Below are 24,554 nucleotides of genomic sequence, written 5' to 3' on the forward strand. Positions count from 1 at the left end.
TGCCTCCACAAAGCATAAAGAAAATCCGCCATTATATAGAGCTATATAAAACCTTGTGCAATGCACAATAGTATAGACTATATAAAAATATAACTTCAAAGAATAATAAAAGTATATATATATTATCATGATTAAATTTATCGAATATAAGATTTTTAAAGTAAAAATTAAATACTGATTTTTTAAATTAAATTTATCCAATATATCAATTTTTCATATAATTAAACATATCAAATTCTAAATTATTAGATATATAAAATTGGTATATTAAATAATAAAATACTTATTTTCTTGGAAAATATTATTGGAAAGCACGTAAATAACAAACACCTTAAAACAATTTAGTTTGCGACATTCTTTCAAAATGTAAAAGATTAGAATAGTATAAAACAAATATATTTAATATTCATATAATCATATGCTACAATTAGTGACAACAGTGTCGTTGTAGTATAGTGGTAAGTATTCCCGCCTGTCACGCGGGTGACCCGGGTTCGATCCCCGGCAACGGCGCTATTAATTTTTTATTTTTAAATTTTCCATATTGAACTTTGGTTTTATGCATAAGATAAATCCAACTCAAGCTCAATTTAAATTACAAGATTATCATCCCTAATAAACGTTTTTGTGTACTTTATATTTTTTTGGATGGTTTATGAGAACGTAGGCTGCTTTGGAATATAAAGGACAACTATAAATATACTCAATCATCAAGTCCATCAATATTATTAAAACTACATATAAGGTTTAAAAATATTCGTAAAATCTATATTTTTTTTCTAATAATCTTTAATAAAATTAGACCCAACACGTCCTACTTTGTTTAACAATCAAATGTAGATTGTTGATTAGGTTGAGTGACTTCTTTAACCAACTTGTATTAATGACTATTTTGTTGGTAGTTATGTCCATTGTTTATGGAGACGTTTGATATACAATGAGTTACCAAATGTTTAGTTGTTAATTAAAAAAAATAGTCCTATAATCCAAAACCAATCAAAAAAAGATGTCTAAAACAACATTATCATTTTGTATGAAAAGCCTGACGCTTCAACTTTTTTAAAAAGGCAAAAGTATGGCAAAATTTTTGTTTGACCAATCAGCGCAAAATCCACTTAAGTTGTTTATTGTTTGACTAACTAACGAATAAAATGACAAGAAATCCACTTCCTAGTGTTACGGGCTCACTTATTTTTCTACTGAAAACCCTGCGACACTAGTATCAATGATTAACGATTGCACTAGCTCAGCCTTAAATTTGACCTTTAAATGTGCAAGCCGATGAGCTTGGTTAAAGTTTCTAAGGAAAGATTTAGTAAGAGACTATTTGTGTGAAAAAAAGCTTTGTATTAAAAAAATACTCTTACAAGAGAATTAGATGCTTTATAAGAGTTTTAAAAACTTGATATAATTTGGATGCAAAACTGAACCTAAGTGTCTATTTATGGGCAAGCCTCGCTTGAGTGTTCTTATCCTAGAGTTCTCTAGAATGCTCTTCATTACTCTTTTAGGTTATGTACATGTGTAAAAAGACTTATAAGGTTCTAAACATGCCTAGAACACTCTACAACACACCACACTATTCTATAATATTCTAATATACTCTAGTATTTACAAGATAGCGCTAGAACCTTCTAGCACCTTCCATTCTTGAGCATGCTAGTGTTTTCTAGCTCACACTAGTACCTTCATGAATGTACTAGATGTCTCTAGTACATTCTAGAATCTTTAAGAGTGTTTTAGATGTTTATAGAACAACCTAAAATGATCTAGGCTCTAGACCATTCTAAAACTTTCTGCTGCTTTTTTTGCCTGAAATGTCGAGAAAAATATGAGATTGATGACACAGACCAATCAAATTGTGTTTGGGCCGTGTCACTAGGAATTTTATAAGATAAATAACTTGAATTAAGATCCTCTCTATTATTTAAAATGTAATAGAGGGTCCATTTCTCAATCCAATGGCTATAATTGCTTGATAGAATTTAAAAGGGTAGGTTTTAACATTTTGTTTTTTATTTTAAAATATGTGTTAAAATCCTAATATGAGTAATAGAGAAAAATAATAGAGAGAATCTTAATACCTCTTCTACAAAACTTATCCAACTTTTATGTTTAGTTTTTTTTTTTAGTGGACTTTTATGTTTAGTTTATTCTATTAACTTTGCCTTATTTTTATTTTGACTATCACTTATGTTTTTTCTTTAGTTTTAATGAACATATTTAATTTATTTTTTTTTCATCACATTTAAAATGAAGCAAGAGCCTATTATCTACTCTAATTCTTAATTGAAGTCGTCTCACCGTGAGATAACTTCAATTGAATTAGCCTAAACAAAAAATTCATCATTTTTATTTTACTAATAAATCTTTTATGTAGATTCATCACACCATAAAACAATCTCAAACAAAAACCATATTGTTGTCAAAATCCCTTTGTATTCTTTCATCACACATTTACAAGTTACACCCATCAACCCATTCAAGTCATATTGCGATGGAGTGACTAGTGAGCGAGAAAACATCATTGGAGGGAAACATACCTAAAAACAATGGCACATCAACTTTTATTATCTCCTCCCAATTTCTCCATTGGAACCCAACTCCAAACTCATGGATTAACTTCCAACCACTTCCCTTCTTTCTCCTCCCACAACTCCATTATCACGAGTATTAGCCATTTGAAGCAAACTAACAACTGGGTTTCCAATGTTTCCTTGTCAAAGCCCTTACTTTCTGGTGTTCAATGTCGCCAGTCTTCAGATTACTTTGAACAATCTCCTTCTAAGTTATCCTCATCTTACTCACCAAATTCTTCTCCTGGTAAATTTTTCTCACTTGTGTAATTGTATAAGTTTGTCTCATTTCTGTTTTACCTTGTTCTTCAGTTATTTTTGTCTTATATGTTCAGATTTTGAGTAAATTGTAGTGGGTATCTCTTCCCTAGTGATGCTGAATAAATTTTATTTAGGGAAGAAACCCTAATTTTAGATCATCAGTTTAATGGGTTTATGTTCTATAATTTGCATGTTGTAACATAATTTGCAGGTTAATTAGCTTTTTGAATTTAAATTCTCTCAAAATGACCTAAAAATAACCTAAAACCCACGATAATTCGATTTTTTTTACCCCCAATTTGTTAGGAAATAAATGAATAATATGAATCGTTTTGAGTCAAGTTGCTTGGTGCTTTGGGAGTATTTTGCTTGTTCTCTTAGTGATTCTCTTGGTTGAAGTAGTTGCGTAATTTGATTTGGTACTTTCCTGTTGAGAAGGGGAGCCTTAGCGCACGGTTTTAGGGTTTACAGGTCGCTGTGTCAGTGTAACTGAAAGGTCACATGTTCGGTTTTTGCAGAAAGGCTTGTTAAGATTTGCCTCCATTAAACTTTTGTTGCGGGACCTTATCTCGGACTGTTGCTAATGCTTTGTGCACCAGTTTCCCCCTTTTTAGTTTCCGCCGGTGAAAATCTTGTCTATGATGTTGATTAAATTTTGTTTTGGTTAGCAACCTTGATTTTAAATTTACTCTTCCCATCCCACATTAGTTATGAGCATTTCTATGTTTATTTTTTGGATTTTGGTAATGGCGGAAGAAACTTGGATAGTTCAAATACCATGTACTAAGGGGGTGTTTGGCACAAGAGAACGGGACTTGTGAGACTAATATGAGACTTTTAAGATGTGACTTTTAAGATAAAAAAGTCTCATTTGTTTGTCATTTGTTTGTCATGTTAGGGGCTTGGAAGAAACAAATAAAAATGAAAACTAAAATATCACCTTCCCCCTAGATATTTTCTTGAGGACTTTCTTATTTTTTAGTCTCATTCTCTATTACCATTCTCTTTAAACAAACAAAGACTTATATTTTTTTTGGGGACAAAGTTCCATTCCCTTCCTCAAATCCCACATGCCAAACACCCCCTAAGAGTAATTGATTATATTAGTGCTACATGATTTACTAATTTTCTTGCGAATCGCAAATTGAAAAAGGTAATTATGGTTGTTTTAGAGCTATTTTGAGTCATTTTGAGTGAACTGTGAATCCAAAAAGCGAATTAGTTGGTGCAATGTTACACTAGATTAGTTGTATATCGTATGTGCTTTATATTAAAATCGAATGGATTATGTTAGGCTATCAATTTTCTGGGCTTATGCTCTATTATCTGCATGTTTGAGTCAAGTAGTTTGAAAGCTTTCTGTTTTCAAGATTGATATTTCGGGAGTAATTTTATCAAGTCTTATCTTGGTGTTCCTCTTTATGCTAATTTTTTATTCATAGTATTGTAAATTTTGATCTTCATTGAACACATAGAAAGGTTCTTGTTGGTGCTAATTTTCTGAATTGTAGGTGTATCACCTAGGGTTTTTGTGGGTCATTCAATATATAAAGGGAAAGCTGCTCTTACAGTGGAGCCCAGAGCTCCGGAATTTTTGCCATTGGAGGTATGTTATGTGTAGAGTTTTGGTTTTCCTCATTCTTGTACTTTGTTCTTTATCGGCTTTCCAAGCAGAATATTTCTCTGCACCTTAAAGTATTTGTTATAGTCAGGTGCGTTTAAGCTTTCAAAGGAAGGGTGCATAATGCTTCAATTTGCACCCGCTGCCGGTGTTCGTCAATATGATTGGAGCCGAAAACAGGTGAGTTATCTAGGTGATTAGTTCATTGATGTTCGATAATCATATCCCAAAGGTCATATTATTAGGCAACTCAACCGCAAATGAAGTATACTTTGTAGTATGTAATATCAAAGTATTGTGAACTTCAGGTGTTTTCTCTTTCGATTTCTGAAATTGGAAGCTTGGTAAGCCTTGGGCCAAAGGAGTCGTGTGAATTTTTTCATGATCCAAACAAAGGAAAAAGGTAAACAATCGGGTAAATGATGCTTTTTCTTCTTTTTTGAAATTATTTCAGCTTATACAAAATGTTTGAATTTGAAATGTTCTAAAGTGAGAAGATGGTTGAAATATTGTTAGAGCAGCTACTCTTGTGAGAGACTGTCTCTCAAAGAGACGACCTCAAAACAAGAAGCTCATATTCTTATTTTCTCTTTAATTTGTATTAATTGGGCTATTTAGCCCATATATCTAATGCATCTCTCAGAGAGACTGTCTCTCACAACAATTTGTGTTGTTAGAAAGGGCGAGGGAGGTGTCATTGTGTTTGCTTGTGAACCTTTTATAATTCCCGACAATATGGGGTTGACTACACAAAACACACTACAAAACCAATCAACGTGGGAAATCGTTGGTAACGCGAATTATACTTTATCCACGTATTATACTTTATCTAGACCTATCTAAGACAAATCTGCAACTATGAAATCAATTCTAATGATTATCTACATGTACTCTCCTCCATTATTTTTTTAGTAATGTGTTCTTGCAAATCCCAATCTTTCGTGTTAAGCGGTCTATGTTTATCTTTTATAAATTCTTCTATGCAGCGACGAAGGCAAAGTAAGGAAGGTATTAAAAGTGGAGCCTCTTCCGGATGGCTCCGGCTACTTCTTCAATCTAAGTATGCTTCTTCTCTCAAACCGACTGTTACTATTGATTATGATACCATTTGCTTTGATCTTCTTATGTGGTCAGTCTTTGTGCATCATCACTCCTTTTAACATGACATTTATATTTCAATTTTGTTATAAATGGTCAGCGCACTCTAAATTTTAGCTTTTACTTGCATACGAGGATACCATACAAACTTTTATGGTTCCGAAGTTTATTCCTTGCAACATGGTATTCATAATGGATAATATGATGTTATTCCTGAAGGATGTTTGTGTGTATTGTACTCGTCTCATCAATTTTGTGTTATTTTTTGTAAATTAAGTCCATGTTTGCCTTTGAAGTATCTTATAAGTTAGCTAGTAAATGAATTAAGGTTCTGTTTTTGAGGTGAAATTTGTATCCCAGTATCACATTGTTCTCTTATCTCCCTTATTTCGATAAGACCAAAGATCTATATTTCCTAGTTAAAATGGCTCATCAAATCAAGTGCGCTTATTTGAGGTTGCAGATTATGTTTGCTACCAAGCGTCAATTGAAAACAACCTCTTTGTTATTACTAGCAAAGGTAAGGTTGCGTATATTCGACTCTCATACCCTGTCTAGGTGAGAGTTACTAAATGACATTGGAGTAATGAAATGTTGTTGTATTAAATTGTTCTTATATTCACTTCGGCTTGTGGACTTAATCTATGTGTTATGCTTCCTCGTGATAATCTCTCATTCTATTGATTGTTAACAATGTCATGACCGAGAGGTGTTCTTAATTTAGCTTAATTCATGGTTAGTGATCTTCTTTATCCCTCCTAATTATGCTATGCCATCATTTAGGTGTTCAAAATAAACTTTTAAACTTGGACGAAAACATCTACATACCAATTTCAAAAGCAGAGTTTGCGGTTCTTCTATCAGCATTCAACGTAAGATAGAATCATTCTCCCATTCTTTAATTCAACATACGATAAATAATTTCCATTTTGTATACCGATTAAGATGTATTGAATTTAATTGATCAACCGTCAAGGTGTTTTGTTAAACCGGATTATTTCTGCATGTTACAGTTTATCTTGCCATACCTTATAGGTTGGCATGCCTTTGTTGATTCCATAAAACCAGACGATAGCAATATGACGATCAGCTCAAACTCGAGAACTCTAGACTCTGAATGGAGCAGATACTAGATAGTCTGCGCTCTATATATATGAAAGCAAAGTTTTCTCCAGTGCCATGGTTAGAAAGATCGTAACGGTTATGGTGTTTAGTAATCTAACTAGATAGAAAGTAGTGTTTGAGGTCTATGGATTTGTTATTCACATTTATGTGTGATGTTTAGCATTCTAGCTAGGTACTAGAAAGTTTTATAGGGAAGTTTCAACACTAGCAGTAACGCTGATGTTGGCTTGTTAAACAGCCCTTGTGATTGTAAGGTTGTCGATGGAATGGTTGGGTAGCTCCATCCACATTTTCGCCTTGGTATTTTAATCCCCATTAACGTCCGATCTCAATAGCAGGTGCAAGTTCTCCTCGTTGATTCTATGTTAACGGGGTTGAACAAAAAAGGAGCTTCAGTAATGACTGAGCTCCTGGCTCACGATGGCAGGAGTAGTATCGCTTTAAGTTGATACCATTCTACACACCTAACCCGAAATAAGCGGGTTAGAGTAAAGATTATAACCTCTAAATAGGTTTTACATAACCCTTTTATAAATTAAGGGAATTAATTTAGAGTTTGATATTTTCATTCTTAAAAATTCTTGTTTTCATCCACTTATAAATTTAAAAAGAAAAATCATAATATATTCATTTGACATTGAATTTCTTTATGTTTGGTAGTAATTAATATTTGGTTTGGAATAAGCATGTTGGGGTTTATTTTATAAATGGCTGTAGGTTGAAGTTGTTGAGTCATTTTTTTAGTTTGACTACCTGAAAATATTAATTAAATAGGTGGCTGTTAAGTTACATACAATCAAAATGTTTATTGAAAATTAATTATTGAGTTCACTTTTATTAGAGAAAAAGTAAGTTAATGGTCAAAAGTTATTAAAAAAAGATATATATTGCCTTTTAAATTGGCTTTTTAATTAGTTTAAACTCATCACCAAAAAACTTTGGAAATTGCTAATTTCTGTAGATTTGGTAATTAATATCGTAATCTAGTGTGTCATACTGTTCAAAGTAATTAATACTCCAATGATGTGGGATTGCAAATTACTCCCTTTATTCTTACAATTTTGTTACATTTTTCTTTTAAATCCATTTTTGTATTTTGCAACAAATTTCTTTAATAGATGTGTCCCCTCACTTGCTTTTATTTTCACTATTTTTTTAACTCTCCTTTAATATCATTTTCATAATTTATTTCACTATTTTTTAACTCTCTTTCAATATTATCTCTATAATATATTTCATTATTTTTTTAACTCTCTTTTAATATCATATGCATAATTTAAATAATTTTTAATCTCTGTACAAAGTTCTTTTATTACAATCTAAACGGGACGGACGAGTATAGCTCAACCATTACTTAGACTTTTGAGATATCTACAAATGTGTATTATGTCATTACATGAAATCCTCGTCATGATGGTCAACATTTTCTGTTATATTAGCTAATTTCCCTAATGGCAAAGCTCTATTTCTAGAAAGGTGATCATCATATATGTATTTTCATATTGTATACGATCAAAGTAATCAAATATGTAAGTGGATCTTTTTCGAACTGGGGTATTTTTAACAGTTTTTTTCGTTATAGTATGAGTTGTCATCTTTCTTTCTTTCTAAAACTCTGATTATAATTCTTATGAGTGGAATACAATGAATATGATGATAATAATTAATGCTTTATGATATTTATCGTTTATATATTATTATTATTATTATTGTATATTGGTTACTTTCATCAAATTCGATTAAATTTAATAACCAAGATGTGTATACTATATAATTAAGTAAATTGAATTTAAAATTAGATTGAAATTGTTTCGTAAATTTTTAAAAATTAATTTGGTCGACAGTCTAAGATATATAGGGAGCGAAAGAAGGATTTACATATGGTGTTTAGAGTTGAATACGGTCTGGTTTGGTCTGGTCTGACACTAAAATCAGACCAAACCAGAAATTCCGGTCTAAAAATTTTTCAAACCGGACCAAACCGTTTTACAACGGTCTGGTCTGGTCTGGTCTACAGTTTTTTATTTTTATATTTTCATCCAAATTAATACATGTATTTATGCAAATATTTCACACTTACAATTCATAAATATAATAATTTGTAATTAGTTGATAACATCAACATCATTCAAGTATATATTGCTATATAAAAATAACTACATCTTAAGATATCTAGGTAGCAACTTAATATTTTAAATACAAAATTATGATTTTTGACCATAGTACGGTTTGCGGTCCGGTCCGGTCCGATCTGGTCTGAAAAATAAAAAAACCAAGACCAGACCGTAAATCGTAATTTAATTTGAAAAAAAACCAGACCAGATCAAATACTAAAATTCCGATTTGGTCCGGTTTGGTTTACGATTTATACCAAACTTTGTTCAGCCCTAATGGTGTTCGTTGACTTGGAGAAAGCGTATAATAGCATATCACGACATGTCATCTGGGATAGCCTCAAGGCTAGAGGTATTTCTTCAGTGTACATTGAGGCTATACGGGATATGTACGACAGAGTGTCGACTAATATTCAAACACTAGTGGGGATAACAAAGTCTTTTCCGGTTAAAGTTGGGCTACATCAGGGATCGACTCTAAGTCCTTTCATTTTTACTGTCATTATGGAAGAGATTTCTCAATCTATTTGGGAGACGGTACCGTGGTGCATGCTATTTGCTGACGACATCGTGCTGGTAGCAGAAATTAGAGAGGAGGTTAGTAATTAATTGGATGAGTGGAGGGAAGCTTTAGACGGTAAAGGATTGCGCATTAGTCGTACGACAACCGAGTATTTGCGCTCTGACTTTAGTGGGACAGTACCGGTAGGTGAACCAGAGGTGTCCATTGGTGAAGCAGTTGTTAAAGGTACGACCAAGTACAAGTATTTGGGATCGATCATTCAAAGGGATGGGGAGATTGACGGAGATGTAAATCATCGTATACAAGCGGGTTGGGTCAAGTGGTGAGCAGCCACCGCGGTGCTATATGATAGGAAATTTCCAAGCAAGTTAAAAGGAAAATTCTACCGGACGGCAATTAGACCTGCTCTACTATATGAGACCGAATGTTGGCCTGTAAAGAAGATTTTTGAATATAAGATGGAAGTTACAGAAATGCGTATGCTGAGGTGGATGTGTGGGCACACATTGATGGATTGAATTAGTAACCAAGAGTTTAGGGACAAACTAAGGGTAGCCCCTATTTCTAGAAAAATGCGCGAAAATATATTGAAGTGGTTTGGACATGTGCAGAGAAAGATTTTCGACGCCCCTATAAGGAGGGTAGAAAGCATTATTATAGAGGGTAAGAGGAGTCGAGGAAGACCCAGAAGAACTTGGGATAAGCAAATAAAAGTTGACTTGCATAAGTTAAACCTCTATGAGGGTCTGACTAGGTATAGGGGTGGTTGGAGGCACCATATCCATATTTTAGACTACTGATGTCCTCTTAGATTACCTTTTGGTGTTCTTGCCCTCTTGCTTCTCTCGTTTCTTTTATTATTAGTTTTTCTGTTTTCTTTTTTTTTTTAGTTGGTTCTACTTATTTATTTTATTTATAGACATTTAATTTATCTTTCCCGTGTAGTTATGTCTACTTATCTTTCTCGAGCCGGAGGACTCTTTTGGCTGTGCTCTCCTTAATGTGTATGAGTTGTCACCGTCCTTTCCTCCTCAAACCCTGTCCATAGTTTTTTTATGAGCGAGATACACTGGTAGGATGATGATAATGATGATCACAGTCTAAGATATTTGTTGTAGAAATTCTTTTTCTTTGTTGGAAAAATAATATCTTCAAAGACACTTAAACATACGCTTGTTTTTGTTGGAAGTTTTTTCCCCTTAACTTAATTGCATAGTAATCCTTTTACGGCCCGTTTAGTTAGTCTTACTAAATAGTATTAATTGGAATGATTTATAGTGTAAAATTTCAGCAAAAATTCCGTACCATTCCCATAGTAATGAAACTTTGATCACAAAAAAGTTCTTTTGTTTACAAATTTTCATTACCATCTAATACCACATTTTCTAATGGTAATGTATTGGAATGAATTTTATGAAGAAAATAAGATAATTGAAGTTGGACAAATATGACCATCAAAATAAGAGATTTTTTAACTAAAATACACTACTTTTTCATTCCTATTATCCCATTTATTATTACCTTTCAAATGGATTGTTAATACTTTTCAATCCTTTAATGATGGGTGTTCTAATGTAGAAGTAGTGAAAATCAACAATCCTTCTTACCTCGTCTAATGTGCTAGGCTCTTTTGTGAAGGTATGATCTTATCTTAAATTCCTTTCCTTTTTGATTATTTTTAAGAGATTTTAATTGTTGTCATCTTTGAGATAATTTAAGTTGATTAAATAATAACTTTTATATTTTTGAAAATTGAGTCTTATTTTAATTATAAAAATATCACTTTCTTCAGTTAAGGTCTTAAGTTTGATTCTTATCTAATTCACCTTAGCCTTGAGCCCATGTAATAAAAAATTAAAAAAATTCCATGCTTTCGTTATCATCTTTAACTGGAATATGGAAGTAATAAATATCAAAAGAATATAGAGAAGAGTCAACTAACCTCAGCTTCATCTACTACCTTCAAGAAAAGAATAATAGGAAGTAATAAACTAGATTACTTAAATTGAAAATATATTTCAGTTGTATTAATTAAAAGTTACATACTCACATACATTTTTTTATTTTATTTAATAAAATCAAAATTAATTTTTTATTTTGTAAACTATTTTCTTTGGCTAACTAAATGGTAGCTAGAAGTTAACATATTCTATATATTAAAATGTCCTTTATTTGAAAATTAGATATGGCTTTTGTCACCATTAGGTTAAGTTAATTTGCTTACAAAAAATAATTAAGTTAATTATCCAATCCACATCATAACGTTTACTTGATCACCTTGATGACTTTAGCTAGACCTTCAACATTATCTTTTAACTTTTTTAAAAGAAAATTATCTTTTAATTTTTTAATGCGCGTGTAATTAGGGGCAGATCTTAGTCTATAAGTTAAATAAAATAGAAATTAGTATGATTTAAATAAATATTTGGAATTAAGTTTACAGAATAAAATGACAGAATTTGGGATGAATAGAGGAAAAAAATCATATCAACGATAACAGAATAAAATGATAGAATTGGAATGAAAAAAGAAAAACAATTCATATGGATGATTGTCACCCCAATCTTTGTTGTAAATAATAGTTTCGCAGAAAGATTTAAACCCTTAATTTTTAGTTCACAAACTATATTTATAATTGTTATAATAGTAATGCAACATTTTATGTTTGTATAATGACCTGGAAATTTTTTAGGGTTCAACCCCTTTGACCCTGAATGAAAGTCCGCCTCTCTATGTAATCATTTTATATTTAAATTTAATTTTTATTAATTAGCCTCCAAATTTGAGTGACTAACTGTAATCAATCAAATTCACCAATGTACAGCTATTACATATAGATATAATATTGACTAGGCTAATTAATCTAATTTCCAATTTAATTAGTAACAAGTTGGGTTAAAATAAATATCAAATTATCACCATATAATAATCGCATGATGAATTAGATTGACTAATTATAAATTAAAATATTATTAAAAATTTCTTTTCCAAAAATTAATAAATAAATCTCTTTATACAAGATGCTAATATATACTTCCTCCATTCCAAAATAGTTTTAACGTTTGCTTTTTTACGCAGTCTAATACACTAATTGCATTGTTAATATCTCTAGTTATATACAATAAAAAAGTTGTACAATAAAAATTTTATAAATGTGATATTAATAATCTTTGCACCGTGACGAATCAAATGAGATCTCATTTGACTATGTTTTAATTTATAGATTAAAAATTAATTAAAAATTAAAAGAGATAAGTGAATAGTATAAATATTTTCAATATTACAACTAAATTGAAATGGAAGAAGTAGTTATTAAGACTCAAATGGAAGAAGTAGTTGTTAAGACGACAAACCAAGAGTTACTTTCTTTATAACATAAAAGACATACCAAGTACCAACCTACTCCCAAATAATAGTTTTTGACAGTTTGTTAGGACGACTGAGGTTCAAAATAAAGACTACATGGTCAGAAAGAGATAACCTTTTTCTTATAATGCAGGATATAATTTTCTTATACTTTAATAATTACTCACCTCATTTCAGATTACGTTTGAAATATTTCATTTTTAAATAATAAAATATTAAATAGCTATTTTAAAATAAAAAAGTTAAATATATATACATATAAAATTTTATTAGATTCATTTTGATGTATTTAATTTAAATATACATATTTTATAACTTTTTAATAAGTGTGATTATAGATATTAGAAATCCACTTGAAAAATATGCAAAAAAATCAAATGTAACTAAAATTGTGAAATGAATAGTATATATATATATATATGTATATATATATATACATATATATATATATATATATATATATATATATATATATATATATATATATATATATATATGTATACATACATATATATATATATATATATATATATATAATGATAATAATAATAATAATAATAATAATAATAATAATAATAATAATAATAATAATAATAATAATAATAATAATAATAATAATAATATTGAATAGTACAGAAAGGAAAAAAAATCAAATGTATAGTTGATAATAACAAAAACAACTGCTGAAATCATAGTTTGAAAGTAAGATCTCATGTACTTTAGATTGACATTATTTCATTGACCTTTACAATAATTAATTTAAGACTTGTTCAAGTATATTTATTATATAAAACCTAAATTTCAAGCAACTTGATTCATGTAAAATGAAATCTTCTTTACCAATAGAGCAAAAATATATTTTATTTATATTATATATTTTTAAAATTATTAGGTTGAAAATAAGTTAATCTAAAAAAAAGTAACATAAAGTCGTAAACTAACAGCCCATTAATCTTTACTAAATGGTGTAAATGAAAATAATTTGTAGTGTAAATTCTCATGATATATATGTTGTCATTCATTCCCATGGTAATGAAATGAAAGTTTGATCATAAAAAAGTTTTTTCTTTACAAAAATTTTCCATCAACACCTAATAATATTACATGTTCAAATGAAAATGTATTGGAATGAATTTTGGGAAGAAAATAAGATTGTTGAAGGAGTATAGATCATTAAAATTGTCAAAAGATATTCCTACTAAAATTGCACTAACTTTTTATTATCCCACCATTTACAACAGATTACCAAATGGGTCGTTAAGATATGTCGTGCAGAGTGTGTATCCTTCTTCTATAAAATATGCTAGATTGATTTAGGTACCAATAAAACTTATTAATTGTATATATGACTAATTATTTATGCGTAATTTTAAATCATAATAATTAATAAATTAATTTAATTTGAAAGCACTTAAAATATTTAATTAGATTCAAATTACCGATAGATTATATAAATATTATTATTATTATTATTATTATTATTATTATTATTATTATTATACATGCATCTTTTGTTTCAATATTTTATTTCTTAATTGATTATGATAATATATTTTCTAATAATTTATGAATAATATGTCAATAAAAATAACTTTTTTACTGAATTGATTATTATGTTATCCAATAATTAAAATTTAATGTGTATCTTAATTGTTTATGTAGAATATTAATTAAATAGTGTATAATTTTATGATATATTATAAATCAAAATTAATTTTATATAGAAACATCTTTTATTATAGGCTAATAAATATTTTAAAAGATGTTTTTATTATAGGCTAATAATCAAACATTGTTATATTATAAAAATAAAACAACAGAAAATTTTAATTGTACTGTCAACACGTGTCACATATTTTTTGAGAATGGCAATTGCCAAAATTTTCATGATTGTAGATTTGTAGTAATGAAGCAACACTCGTGAATTGAAAAGATCATACACACTAGAAAAGACATAAGAGTCAGCTGACTAGTCAAAAGAAGGAGGAAGAATTTTTATTGGATTCAGTTTTATGCATTCAAACTTTTGTCTAATTCTATTGTGAATTTCTTTTGCCGTCCACCATGCATCCAATCAAAAATAGAAACTACTATGATGACGTGGCATCATTTCATTGGATGGATTTTGGAATAGGTCTTCTACAAAGTCAAACATAGATCTATGATACCGATTAAAACAGAGCTCAAAGTTTGACCATGTTGGTACAATAGTACTTGGTCTTTTTTATTTGTTTCTTTCTTAATACTTGAATACCATTTTAAATTTTTATTATTTTGTCTTGGTTTCAGTTTTAATGTGCCTTCATAAGTGAGTTGTGTATTATCCATCTTATTCTTATACACTTTTAGTACTGAACGTGATTATTTGGAAATATATTAAGTGCATGCTTTTTTCTTTGCCCTCTACTCAAATATTGTATGTTCACTACCTTCCTCTCTAAGCCGATTATGTCTTGTGCGAGATACTAAATTGATGACTATAAGTTATAACTATGACATTAAACCTAACTCCCTTCGTCTCATTTATTTTGTTCTATTTTTTATTTTAGTATGTGTTAATAAATTTGTTCCATTTTTATTTTTGGATATATTTCACCAATTTTACTTTTTATGTAGTATTATTTATTTTTAAATACCTTATATATGAAAGCTATGGATGGGAGTAGTATATAGTGATAGAAGTATATTAGAAAAAAATATTTTCCTTTTTAATTGGAAGGATAAACATACAAGTTACTCATGCAAAACAGGTTTTGATGTTGAAAATTAGGGTTTTTTATTTTTAAAAAATAAATAATCTTAAATAATTTTTTTAAATATGATCTTTATATTATATTATTCCGAGTATAAGTACTAGCTTCATATAAAAATTATAAAATTATTTTGAAACTTCATCTGTTTGTCATTGTTTAAATTACATTTTAAAGATAATACTTTAATCTTATTTTAATTAAAAGGCTCTTGTGAAATTGGTTAAAATAGGAAAAAGAAAAAAAATGAAGATAGTAGTAGTGTTTATTAAATCAACTTAGACAACAAAGTTTAATTTGATATCCATCTATAAATGATAATATCTATGTTATAAAATATGATAATGCTGTTCGGATATTCCAATTAACTATAAATTACTACAATTATGTAAATCAATATAAATCCAAAGTCGTGATTCTAACAATACGTGTCTGCTACGATATGAACCTATATGAATTAAATTGACAATATTAATTAAATGAAAAATTATTATTTTTAGATGGTTTGTAAATCACTTATGTAAATTGACAACATTAATTAAATGAAAAATTACTATAGTTATGTAAATCATGTAAAACCAAATTCGTGATCCTAACAATACGGGTCTGCTACGATATGAACCTATATGAAATTGACAACATAATTAGTAAAATGTAAATTTATCATTATTATTTAATTTAAAAACAAGATCATTACTCTTACTCTATTGTACTCCTTATGATCCATATTGCTTGTGAGACTGAAATATGGTGGATGGTTGACAATTCTTTGTATTACATAGCAAGTGAATTGAATTTCCTTCGCCTTATCTCAATCTATTATATAATCTAAAAATAATTAAAATAAAGGATAATTTGATATTAATAATCCAACCTTTCACTCATCTGCTATGAATAATCTCATCTTTAGATTATTTTTTAATAATCAAACCTTTACTCTTAGTTTGCTAGCAGCATAACTTTTTATTTTATAATTATTCAATCTTTGCCTCTACTATCAGCATATCCTATTAGTATGCTGATCGAAACTAAGTGCAAAGGCTGAATTATTAAAAAACAAATTCAAAGGTAGAATTATTCACCGCAGATGAGTGAAAAGTTGGATTATTAATATCAATTTTTCCTAAAATAAAAAGTTTTATGTAATATTAATTGTTTTTATATTATTTTATTATAAAAGTCAAAAATAAATTTAAAATCCCCTCTAAAATATGTTTAAATTAAATATTGACTATTATATTAGACCTTGGATAAAAGTTCGTACGTTTGTTTCCATATATAAATGTGATGGCCCCAGAAAAATTATTGGCGAATTCAGCAGCTGACTATCCAAGATAACGTACTCAAACCGCTCAAAATAATAAGGTAAGAATTTAGCCTCTATTTTTCAAAAAAATATTTTTAATCATTCATTATTTGTATAGATTGGTTTATTTCTAATTTTAATTTATTTTACTTTGCCAGAATATATCACCAATTTCTTAAATTATTTTCTTTAATTTGGTTGGTATGTCAAGCCTAATTTTTTTATAATTTAATTTTTATGATCAAAGTTTTCTAATAATAATTTTGCTAATGATCCCTAAGATGTTCTTTGTGAAAATAATAATTAATTTAAAAAATGTTTTAACTTTTAAATTAATTAAATAATTAATCAAGCTTTAATATTATCAACAAGCGTATCTTTATAATCAATCAATATACATATAAATTAATTAATAGTAATTATAAAACCAGATCTCATCTGTGAAAGTTGACCGTTCAAGATTAAAGCAGATGTATAATTTGATCTATATAATTAAATTAAGGAATATTGATTCATAAATATTGAAATTAATTATGTGAGTGGTTAATTCATCTATATAATAATATTAAGATATTCATATATATCTTCATATATAACCCATAAATTTAATCATTGTCCCAAATGAATTGAGGGTAGTTAGCAACAAGTTTGTGTTTAGTACTCTTAAAAATATTTTTTTTTTAGATTTTATCATGAAAAATTGACATTAATTATAAATATTTGTTATTAATTTACTGAAAATAAATTCATTTATTAATTATTTTCTTAAATAATTTCATGTATGATTTTATATAGTGATAGTATATAAATTTATTTTCAACCAATAAACAATGTGTGAAAAATTATTAACAACAAAATTTTCCTTATTAATTAAATTATTATTACACGCATCTAGATCAAAAAATATTAAGTTTTATATTACAAGCAAATAACTATACGAGCTAAACCTACAACTAGCAATTAAAATAATTAATATTTTCATTAATATAATCGATATGTAAAACATTATTTTTAAATTTTTGAGAAGTCATTATAAATTTCCTTGATTAATGAGTCTGTCAAAAAATTCCACTAATTCTAACATTTTAAAAATAAAGCATGAATCTTTTGTACAGAAGGGCCCACACAAAGTCAACACAATATGGTCATGGATTCCCTTTCAGAACAGCTATATTTAATTAATAAAATGTTTCTTCTGATCATGTTCATAATCCATTTTTTCCTTTATTTTATGTCATTAAATGTTAATTAAGAAGACTGATTAAACCTAATTTTTAATTCCAAGTTATATCTCTTTGGTATAACCACTCTTTTTCCATGATGGAGACTTAATTCACAGAGTTGAATATATATATTTTTCTGTAGTCCACATGTTCTAGCTACTAGCTGAGGTATACTACTCGTTTACTATATCATCAACCATTAAAGATGTCCAAATCACTCTATCTCGACTCGATTAGAAAATATATAGGGGTGTTAGGAAAACATCTGATAACTGATAACTGATAGTTAATAGCTGATTACATTGGTTGATTTTACCAACTGATTTTATTAATTGGTTTGACCAATTAGTTTTAAACCCACTACTTGGCAGCTTGTTCAAAAAATACAGCTTATTTATAACAATACGTTGTTTCAACCATTTAATTTGCCAAACACTAACATTGAATGTGACCACCCAACGATCTCTATTTGTATCAATATAAGCTAAAATTGCCTAAAAACTATTTTGCCAAACATTCCTATAATATATATGAAATTGACCTGATCTGAAATAGCATACTTAAAACCTATCAAAACACCTTAATTTACACCTCTAAATTAACCATCGTTTATTTGTTAGGAAGTACACTTAATCATCTTATTTAATTATCTCATTTAATTCCCTTCCTGAAAGAAGACTATAGGTAATTAACTAACTGTTTAGCTGTAAAATAATTAAATATTTTTTGATCTAAACTTGCATTAATTGGCTTATTACTATATATATATACTACTATATATATATTTAGACATTAGGTTCTCCTAACTCACTATTGTAAATTGCAGTTGGCTCATAGAAACTCAAAACCTAGCTATCAAAAATGGAGGCCGAACTTAGTGGTTCTACAATTTTCAATACTAATCAAGTAAGCCTTAATTTCTTTTAAAATTATTTAATTATGTGTACTTTTCATTTATGTAAATTTACTGACTAAATCTATTGTTAAGGCTAGATTGGAAAACATCTTTGCTTTTAAAGTTACATACTTATGATAATCTGAAATCTCTCTAATGTTAGCTAGCTAGTGAAAGTCACTTAATAATACTTAGGATAATGAAAATATGTTTCAAAAGTTCTATAATCCAATTCATAATAAGGATCCTTCGATATGTTTTTTTTTTTCCGATGTAAGGTTGGACATGCCTATAAATATAAGTAGTAAAAATCAAACTCTTGTCACGCACAAAGATGAAATAAATAGTCTTCAATCAATAGGTCAATTCATAGTTCTCAAAATAATTAAACATGTTCGAAGATGCATGTTCATATTTGCTTAATAATATAAACTTGTGTATTTGTTTTCCTAATTATTATTTGATGTAATTAATTTAGTGTTTTGGCACCAAATTATGTAGGAGGATCTTCTAAAATCAGCAAAAGCAAAGATGGGAGAAGTAAAAGAAGAAAATGAGAGATTAAAGAAGTTATTATCACAAATTATGAAAGATTATCAATCTCTTGAGAATCAAATCTCTTCAATGGTGCAACCTAAAAATGATCAATCCACAGAAACAAATTCATCAATAAGCAACAATAATAACTCAATCAAGGAAGATAATTATGAAGATAATCAAAACCAAGAGCCTGAATTAGTCTCCTTAACTCTTGGTAATTGGAGTACTACCAATAAAAAACATAATTATGATCATAATTATAAGAAGCAAGAAAATAATGATAGAATGGTAGAAAGAGAGTTAGAATTAGGGCTAGATTATTGTAAGGCTAGTGATAATGATCCTAAGAATGATTTGAGGTTCGAGAATTCCAATCGAGATTCGAAGGAAGGTGCAAATATGGAGGCATGGAGTTCTAGTCATGATCTAAAGGCTAAAGAGGATTTGAATTCAAAGGAGGGTGATGATCAAGAAAGCTTGCACCAACCCCAAGTGAAGAAGACTAGGGTTTGCATTAGATCAAGATGTGACTCCCCCACGGTTAGTTGACTTTTAAAGCCAATCACTTTTTAATCTAAGATTAATATAATTATATAAAAGATCTCAATTGTTGATGTACATTAACTAGCTCACGTTTCTCAATTTTGAACCTATTCAATATTCACAAATTATTATTAAAATGGTTTTATCGTGAGACAATTCTGAATGGGCTAAATAGTCAAACTACACATATAAAAGCATTTAATTTCATACTTATAATATTTATTTTTAATTGTTTGATGTTTAATACGTCATTTAAGATGTTAGAATTGACATTTTAAATTTTATAACAATTATTTTTTTCTTGAATTTGTGCTTTATGTATATATATATATATGAATTTATGTTATTGTGATTAGACGATCTCACATTAAGAGTTGTTATTTGATAAAACTTTATAGTTGTTAGTTTTAGCTTAACGAATTAGTTTACAACTTTTAGCTTATAAAATTAGCTTTACAATTTATGGAGTAGATACTTGCTGAGGTGCAATCTTTATGAAATTTAAAGATCATATTTTATCAATCAATTTGTACATAAATACTTTAAAACATATTGTTATATGAGTTTAATGTGTGGTTGATGGTAAAATTGTAGATTCATGATGGATGTCACTGGAGAAAGTATGGGCAGAAAATAGCAAAAGGAAATCCATGTCCTCGAGCATACTATCGATGCACAGTTTCGCAGAATTGCCCTGTCAGAAAACAGGTACACTAATAATATTACATACTACTTCGTCTTATTTGGATCAATTATATATTGACTATATTTTTATTTACACATTATCCATAATATATTAAATAAGCTTGAAAAATAAAAAGTATTATTAATTGTAATGTAACAAATATTTTTATAACGAAGTATATCAAAAGATAAAATTGATAGTTGAATTCTCAATATATATATGTTACATATGATATCATCATGACTCTACGAGAGTCATTTGAGAAAGAAGTGTAGATACAACATATAGTTCATTTAGGTCATTGAATAAATTTTAAACTTATAACCAACCGTCTTGTTAATTAGCTTTTGATATTATATCGTTTATTTGAAAATAATAGAATAAGACTATAAAGATACACTTTGTATGGCGCTAATGAGGCTCGCCTTTGACCTCCCACCGCCTCCCAAAAAGATCCGTTTTAAACTAATAGCTAATCTTGACAGCTTGTTATTCAATTTTTCAGGCCAATAAACAACTTGTTTGTCGTTGTTTCAAGTCTTAGACCAATTAAATAGTGGACTTTTTCATAAGGTGTATTCTAAACGATCAAATAACTCTCTTAATTTTTATGATTAATAGATAGATATATATTATTGTTGGAAAAAATATTCCCATAATTTTAAAATTTTGGCAAAAAAGCTTTATAACATAGTATATAATAAAAAATAGAACTTCAACCATCAATTTGAATTTGATTAAATATGTTTCTTATCATGATATCAGGATAATTAAATGAAAGACGAGAATTCTTTTAGTCACCTCCTATGCATAATCATAAATCAAAAATCAATTCTAGTTAGGATGTCCTCTACTCTTCGTTTGAACGACCACTAGAACTGATCTAATGTTTCGTTTATGTAACTGACTCTAATCTTTTGATATTAGAGGCGAGTTAATTATAAGAGTATAGGGTGGGCCAAACACTCACCTCTACATGTGTGCTAAACCAATTCAGTTATTATTTTTCTATTTTATGTGTTACGAAATTCAACTTCAATACATGAATTATTTTTCTATTTTTCTATATGAATTAAAGTTTTAGATAGTAGTTGTATGTGAAAAGAAACATGTATGCCAACTTTTTCTTGTAAACTTATTATTGTAGGTACAAAGATGTCCTCAAGACATGTCCATCTTGATCACAACCTATGAAGGAACACACAACCACCCACTCCCACTCTCCGCCACCGCGATGGCATCCGCCACCTCTGCGGCCGCCGCCATGATAAAATCTCCCTCTTTAACCTCCCAAACCCCAACTCTTACAAGACCTCTAACTACTTCATCTCTTGGACTACACTCCTCAAACTTCATCACAACTTTCAACAATCCTTCTTTAATATCAACTTCTTCCCATAATTCACACCCTACTATTACCCTAGACCTTACCTTACCCAATTCAGGATTTTCCTCCTTTGATTGGTTATCTTCATCATCAAATTCCTCAAGAAATTCTAGCTTCCTAAACTTTTCTTCAACTCCTTCATCTTCATCATTACCTTCATTAGACTTCTCAAAAAATAATAATTCTTGTTCATTTCCTACAAATACTTCTTCTTGGGCTAATGGGTATTTATTACCTTACAATAATACTACTATTAATAATAATAATAATATAAAAAATAATAATATTTTTCAAAACCCTAAATCCTCTCTAAATGATACATTAGCAGCTGCTGCGACAAAGGCAATTGCAACAAACCCTAATTTTCAGTCAATTTTAGCAGCAGCTATATCTTCTTATGTTGGAAATAAGAACAATAATTTTGAGCAAAAAAATGGCTCACAACCAAAAGATCAAGGTGATCAAAGCTTGACATTGTTTCCTACAACATCAAAGAACAATGCATCTGTCGGTGTTGATGCAAGCAGGGGAGAATCTAGGTCTGGATCTGCCTAATTCATCACAAAACCCCTGTTAATATTGCGTTATGTAACATATATAACACAAAAAGAATAGTAGTTAAGTTGGTTCTGTACACATGCAGATCAATTGTACTGTTCTGCCTAACTTATACTGGTTTGTGTATTTTGAATCTAGTTTATTGATTTTTTTTTTAGGGGGGGGGGATTTGCTTTTTTTAATGAAAAAGGGATGAATTGAGTACCTATACATATTTCTTTTTAACAATTATGCTTCAATGTGTTTCTATGGAGTTTATTCAATGTTGTCTTAATTAAACAAGGCCCTTGCTATTAAGGGAAGGAAGGAAAAGGTTGTTCAATGAGACTATGAGGCTTACATTCTTAGATGTGTTTCGGTACATTTATATTCTTGCATGTATTATTACAAATTGAAATATCATGCATGAATTGTCAATTATTTTTATTGTTTGGTAATTGGTAGATAATATTGTTATTAAATGAATATGAAGTATAATAATATTTATTTCTTTCTAAGTTTGTTGAGGAGAAGGATAATTGATATGGAAGCAAGTAATTAGTGGATAGAAAATAATTGAAGGGAAGTAGTCCAAAATATTGATAAAATTTATTAAAAGAAAAAAGAGAGTATGATATTGTAAATAATATTGATTTAATATTGAGAAAATATCATTTATGCTTTAGCTAAAAAGCAATGTTTACTAATTTGATTTAGATATTCTAATTTAATATCAAGGACAAAACTATATAAGAAGACTTGATTTATAATTCCATGTAATATTAAAGCTTTTCTTACCATTAAACAATCAAATATTTATCACTCTAATAATTATAATACTACTAGCATATAATTAAAAAAATAACTTTTAAAAAATGAACTGCAAGGTTGACCAGGGGAGGGCGAAGGCCAGGCCCATGCCAGCCCGTTGTGGTTTCACCCTGTACGTCTTAGTCGCAACGTCATTTTTTTTTGTAGTGTAAGTTAAACAAAATAAAAATATTGGAGTATGATTTAAATAAATGCTTTCTAATAAATATGGTTCTAGATATTGTGTCAAAAGGAGGTGTGATTACTTAAAATCAACTATATGTCATGTTCGACTTGTTTTTAGTAAATTGAATCAATCTGAATTGCATTAGCTGAATTTTCAAAAAGTTGAAGGAAATCATACCCTAAACAAGATTAGTTTGTGTCGCATAGTCCAATTATACTTCAAATAACGTATTGGAATTGAACTCACTTGAATTGAACTAATTTGATGTATAATTATTAGAGAATCCAACTCATAATCTTATCTAAATAAAAAAAGTAATATTTATTTCAATCGAGAAATAATACAACTATCTCAATACAATTATGGAAAAAAAATGTCTAGAATAATTCTATTTATTGTCTATCTTCTGTGAATAATCCCTACTATTGATTATTTTTAAATAATTCAACATTTGTATATTATTTGCTGACAACACCCCTTTTTACATTTTAATCGACTATTGTAGGTACCTACTAGCTGTTACACTCACTTCTTCTTCTCCCCTATACTTATTCATTGGTCTTACCTAACTTCTCTTTGGTGGTACGAACCTTTATTAGCTGGTTAAAATGTGAAAATGGGTATTGTCAGCAAATAATATACAAAGGTTGAATTATTTATAAATAATTAATAGTAAAAATTATTTACAACAAATGAAAAATAGATAGGATTATTCTGGACAATATTTCCTACAATTACTAATCTTATTCTCAAGAAGACATAATACATGTTGACTACTTGACTTTGACTTTACTATTGTTCTTGTCTTTTAAACATCATTTGTTTTCTTGTGGTTTGCATAAACATTAAAGATATTATTAATAAAATATAAGATCAAATTAAAATGGACGACCATAAAATATAGCCGTCGTTGGTGAAAGCCAACTACTAATACTAGAAATTTCACCACTTGGTCATTGTAGTCAATGTCATGATATGTTGGGCATTTAAATGCATACTTGATAATG

At 28.8% G+C, this 24,554-nt stretch overlaps 2 protein-coding genes and 1 non-coding gene across 5 annotated transcripts; all 3 read left to right on the forward strand.

Annotated features, from left to right (window-relative positions):
- Nucleotides 1-441: 441 nt before the first annotated feature.
- TRNAD-GUC (transfer RNA aspartic acid (anticodon GUC)) lies at nt 442-513 on the forward strand. The gene has a single exon. It is a non-coding gene; the product is annotated as a tRNA-Asp (tRNA).
- A 1,916-nt stretch (nt 514-2,429) lies between these two features.
- Nucleotides 2,430-7,013, forward strand: LOC130821248 (single-stranded DNA-binding protein WHY1, chloroplastic-like). 2 transcript variants are annotated; one of them, XM_057686935.1, is made up of 7 exons: nt 2,430-2,823; nt 4,349-4,443; nt 4,546-4,638; nt 4,767-4,861; nt 5,445-5,518; nt 6,340-6,428; nt 6,592-7,013. In XM_057686935.1, exons 1-7 carry the CDS (start codon nt 2,553-2,555, stop codon nt 6,616-6,618), a joined length of 744 nt encoding a protein of 247 aa, XP_057542918.1. In that variant the 5' UTR covers nt 2,430-2,552; the 3' UTR covers nt 6,619-7,013. The 2 variants fall into 2 exon arrangements, with proteins under 2 accessions (XP_057542918.1, XP_057542917.1); XM_057686934.1 differs by having other exon boundaries at nt 2,450-2,823; nt 6,570-7,013.
- A 9,673-nt stretch (nt 7,014-16,686) lies between these two features.
- LOC130821309 (WRKY transcription factor 72A-like) lies at nt 16,687-23,100 on the forward strand. Of its 2 annotated transcripts, XM_057687006.1 has the most exons (5): nt 16,687-16,799; nt 18,790-18,869; nt 19,360-19,938; nt 20,536-20,649; nt 21,774-23,097. In XM_057687006.1, exons 2-5 carry the CDS (start codon nt 18,825-18,827, stop codon nt 22,566-22,568), a joined length of 1,533 nt encoding a protein of 510 aa, XP_057542989.1. In that variant the 5' UTR covers nt 16,687-16,799; nt 18,790-18,824; the 3' UTR covers nt 22,569-23,097. The 2 variants fall into 2 exon arrangements, with proteins under 2 accessions (XP_057542989.1, XP_057542990.1); XM_057687007.1 differs by lacking the exon at nt 16,687-16,799 and having other exon boundaries at nt 18,825-18,869; nt 21,774-23,100.
- Nucleotides 23,101-24,554: the final 1,454 nt, after the last annotated feature.

Source organism: Amaranthus tricolor, chromosome 8, assembly GCF_026212465.1.
Source record: "Amaranthus tricolor cultivar Red isolate AtriRed21 chromosome 8, ASM2621246v1, whole genome shotgun sequence".
Lineage (NCBI taxonomy): Eukaryota > Viridiplantae > Streptophyta > Magnoliopsida > Caryophyllales > Amaranthaceae > Amaranthus > Amaranthus tricolor.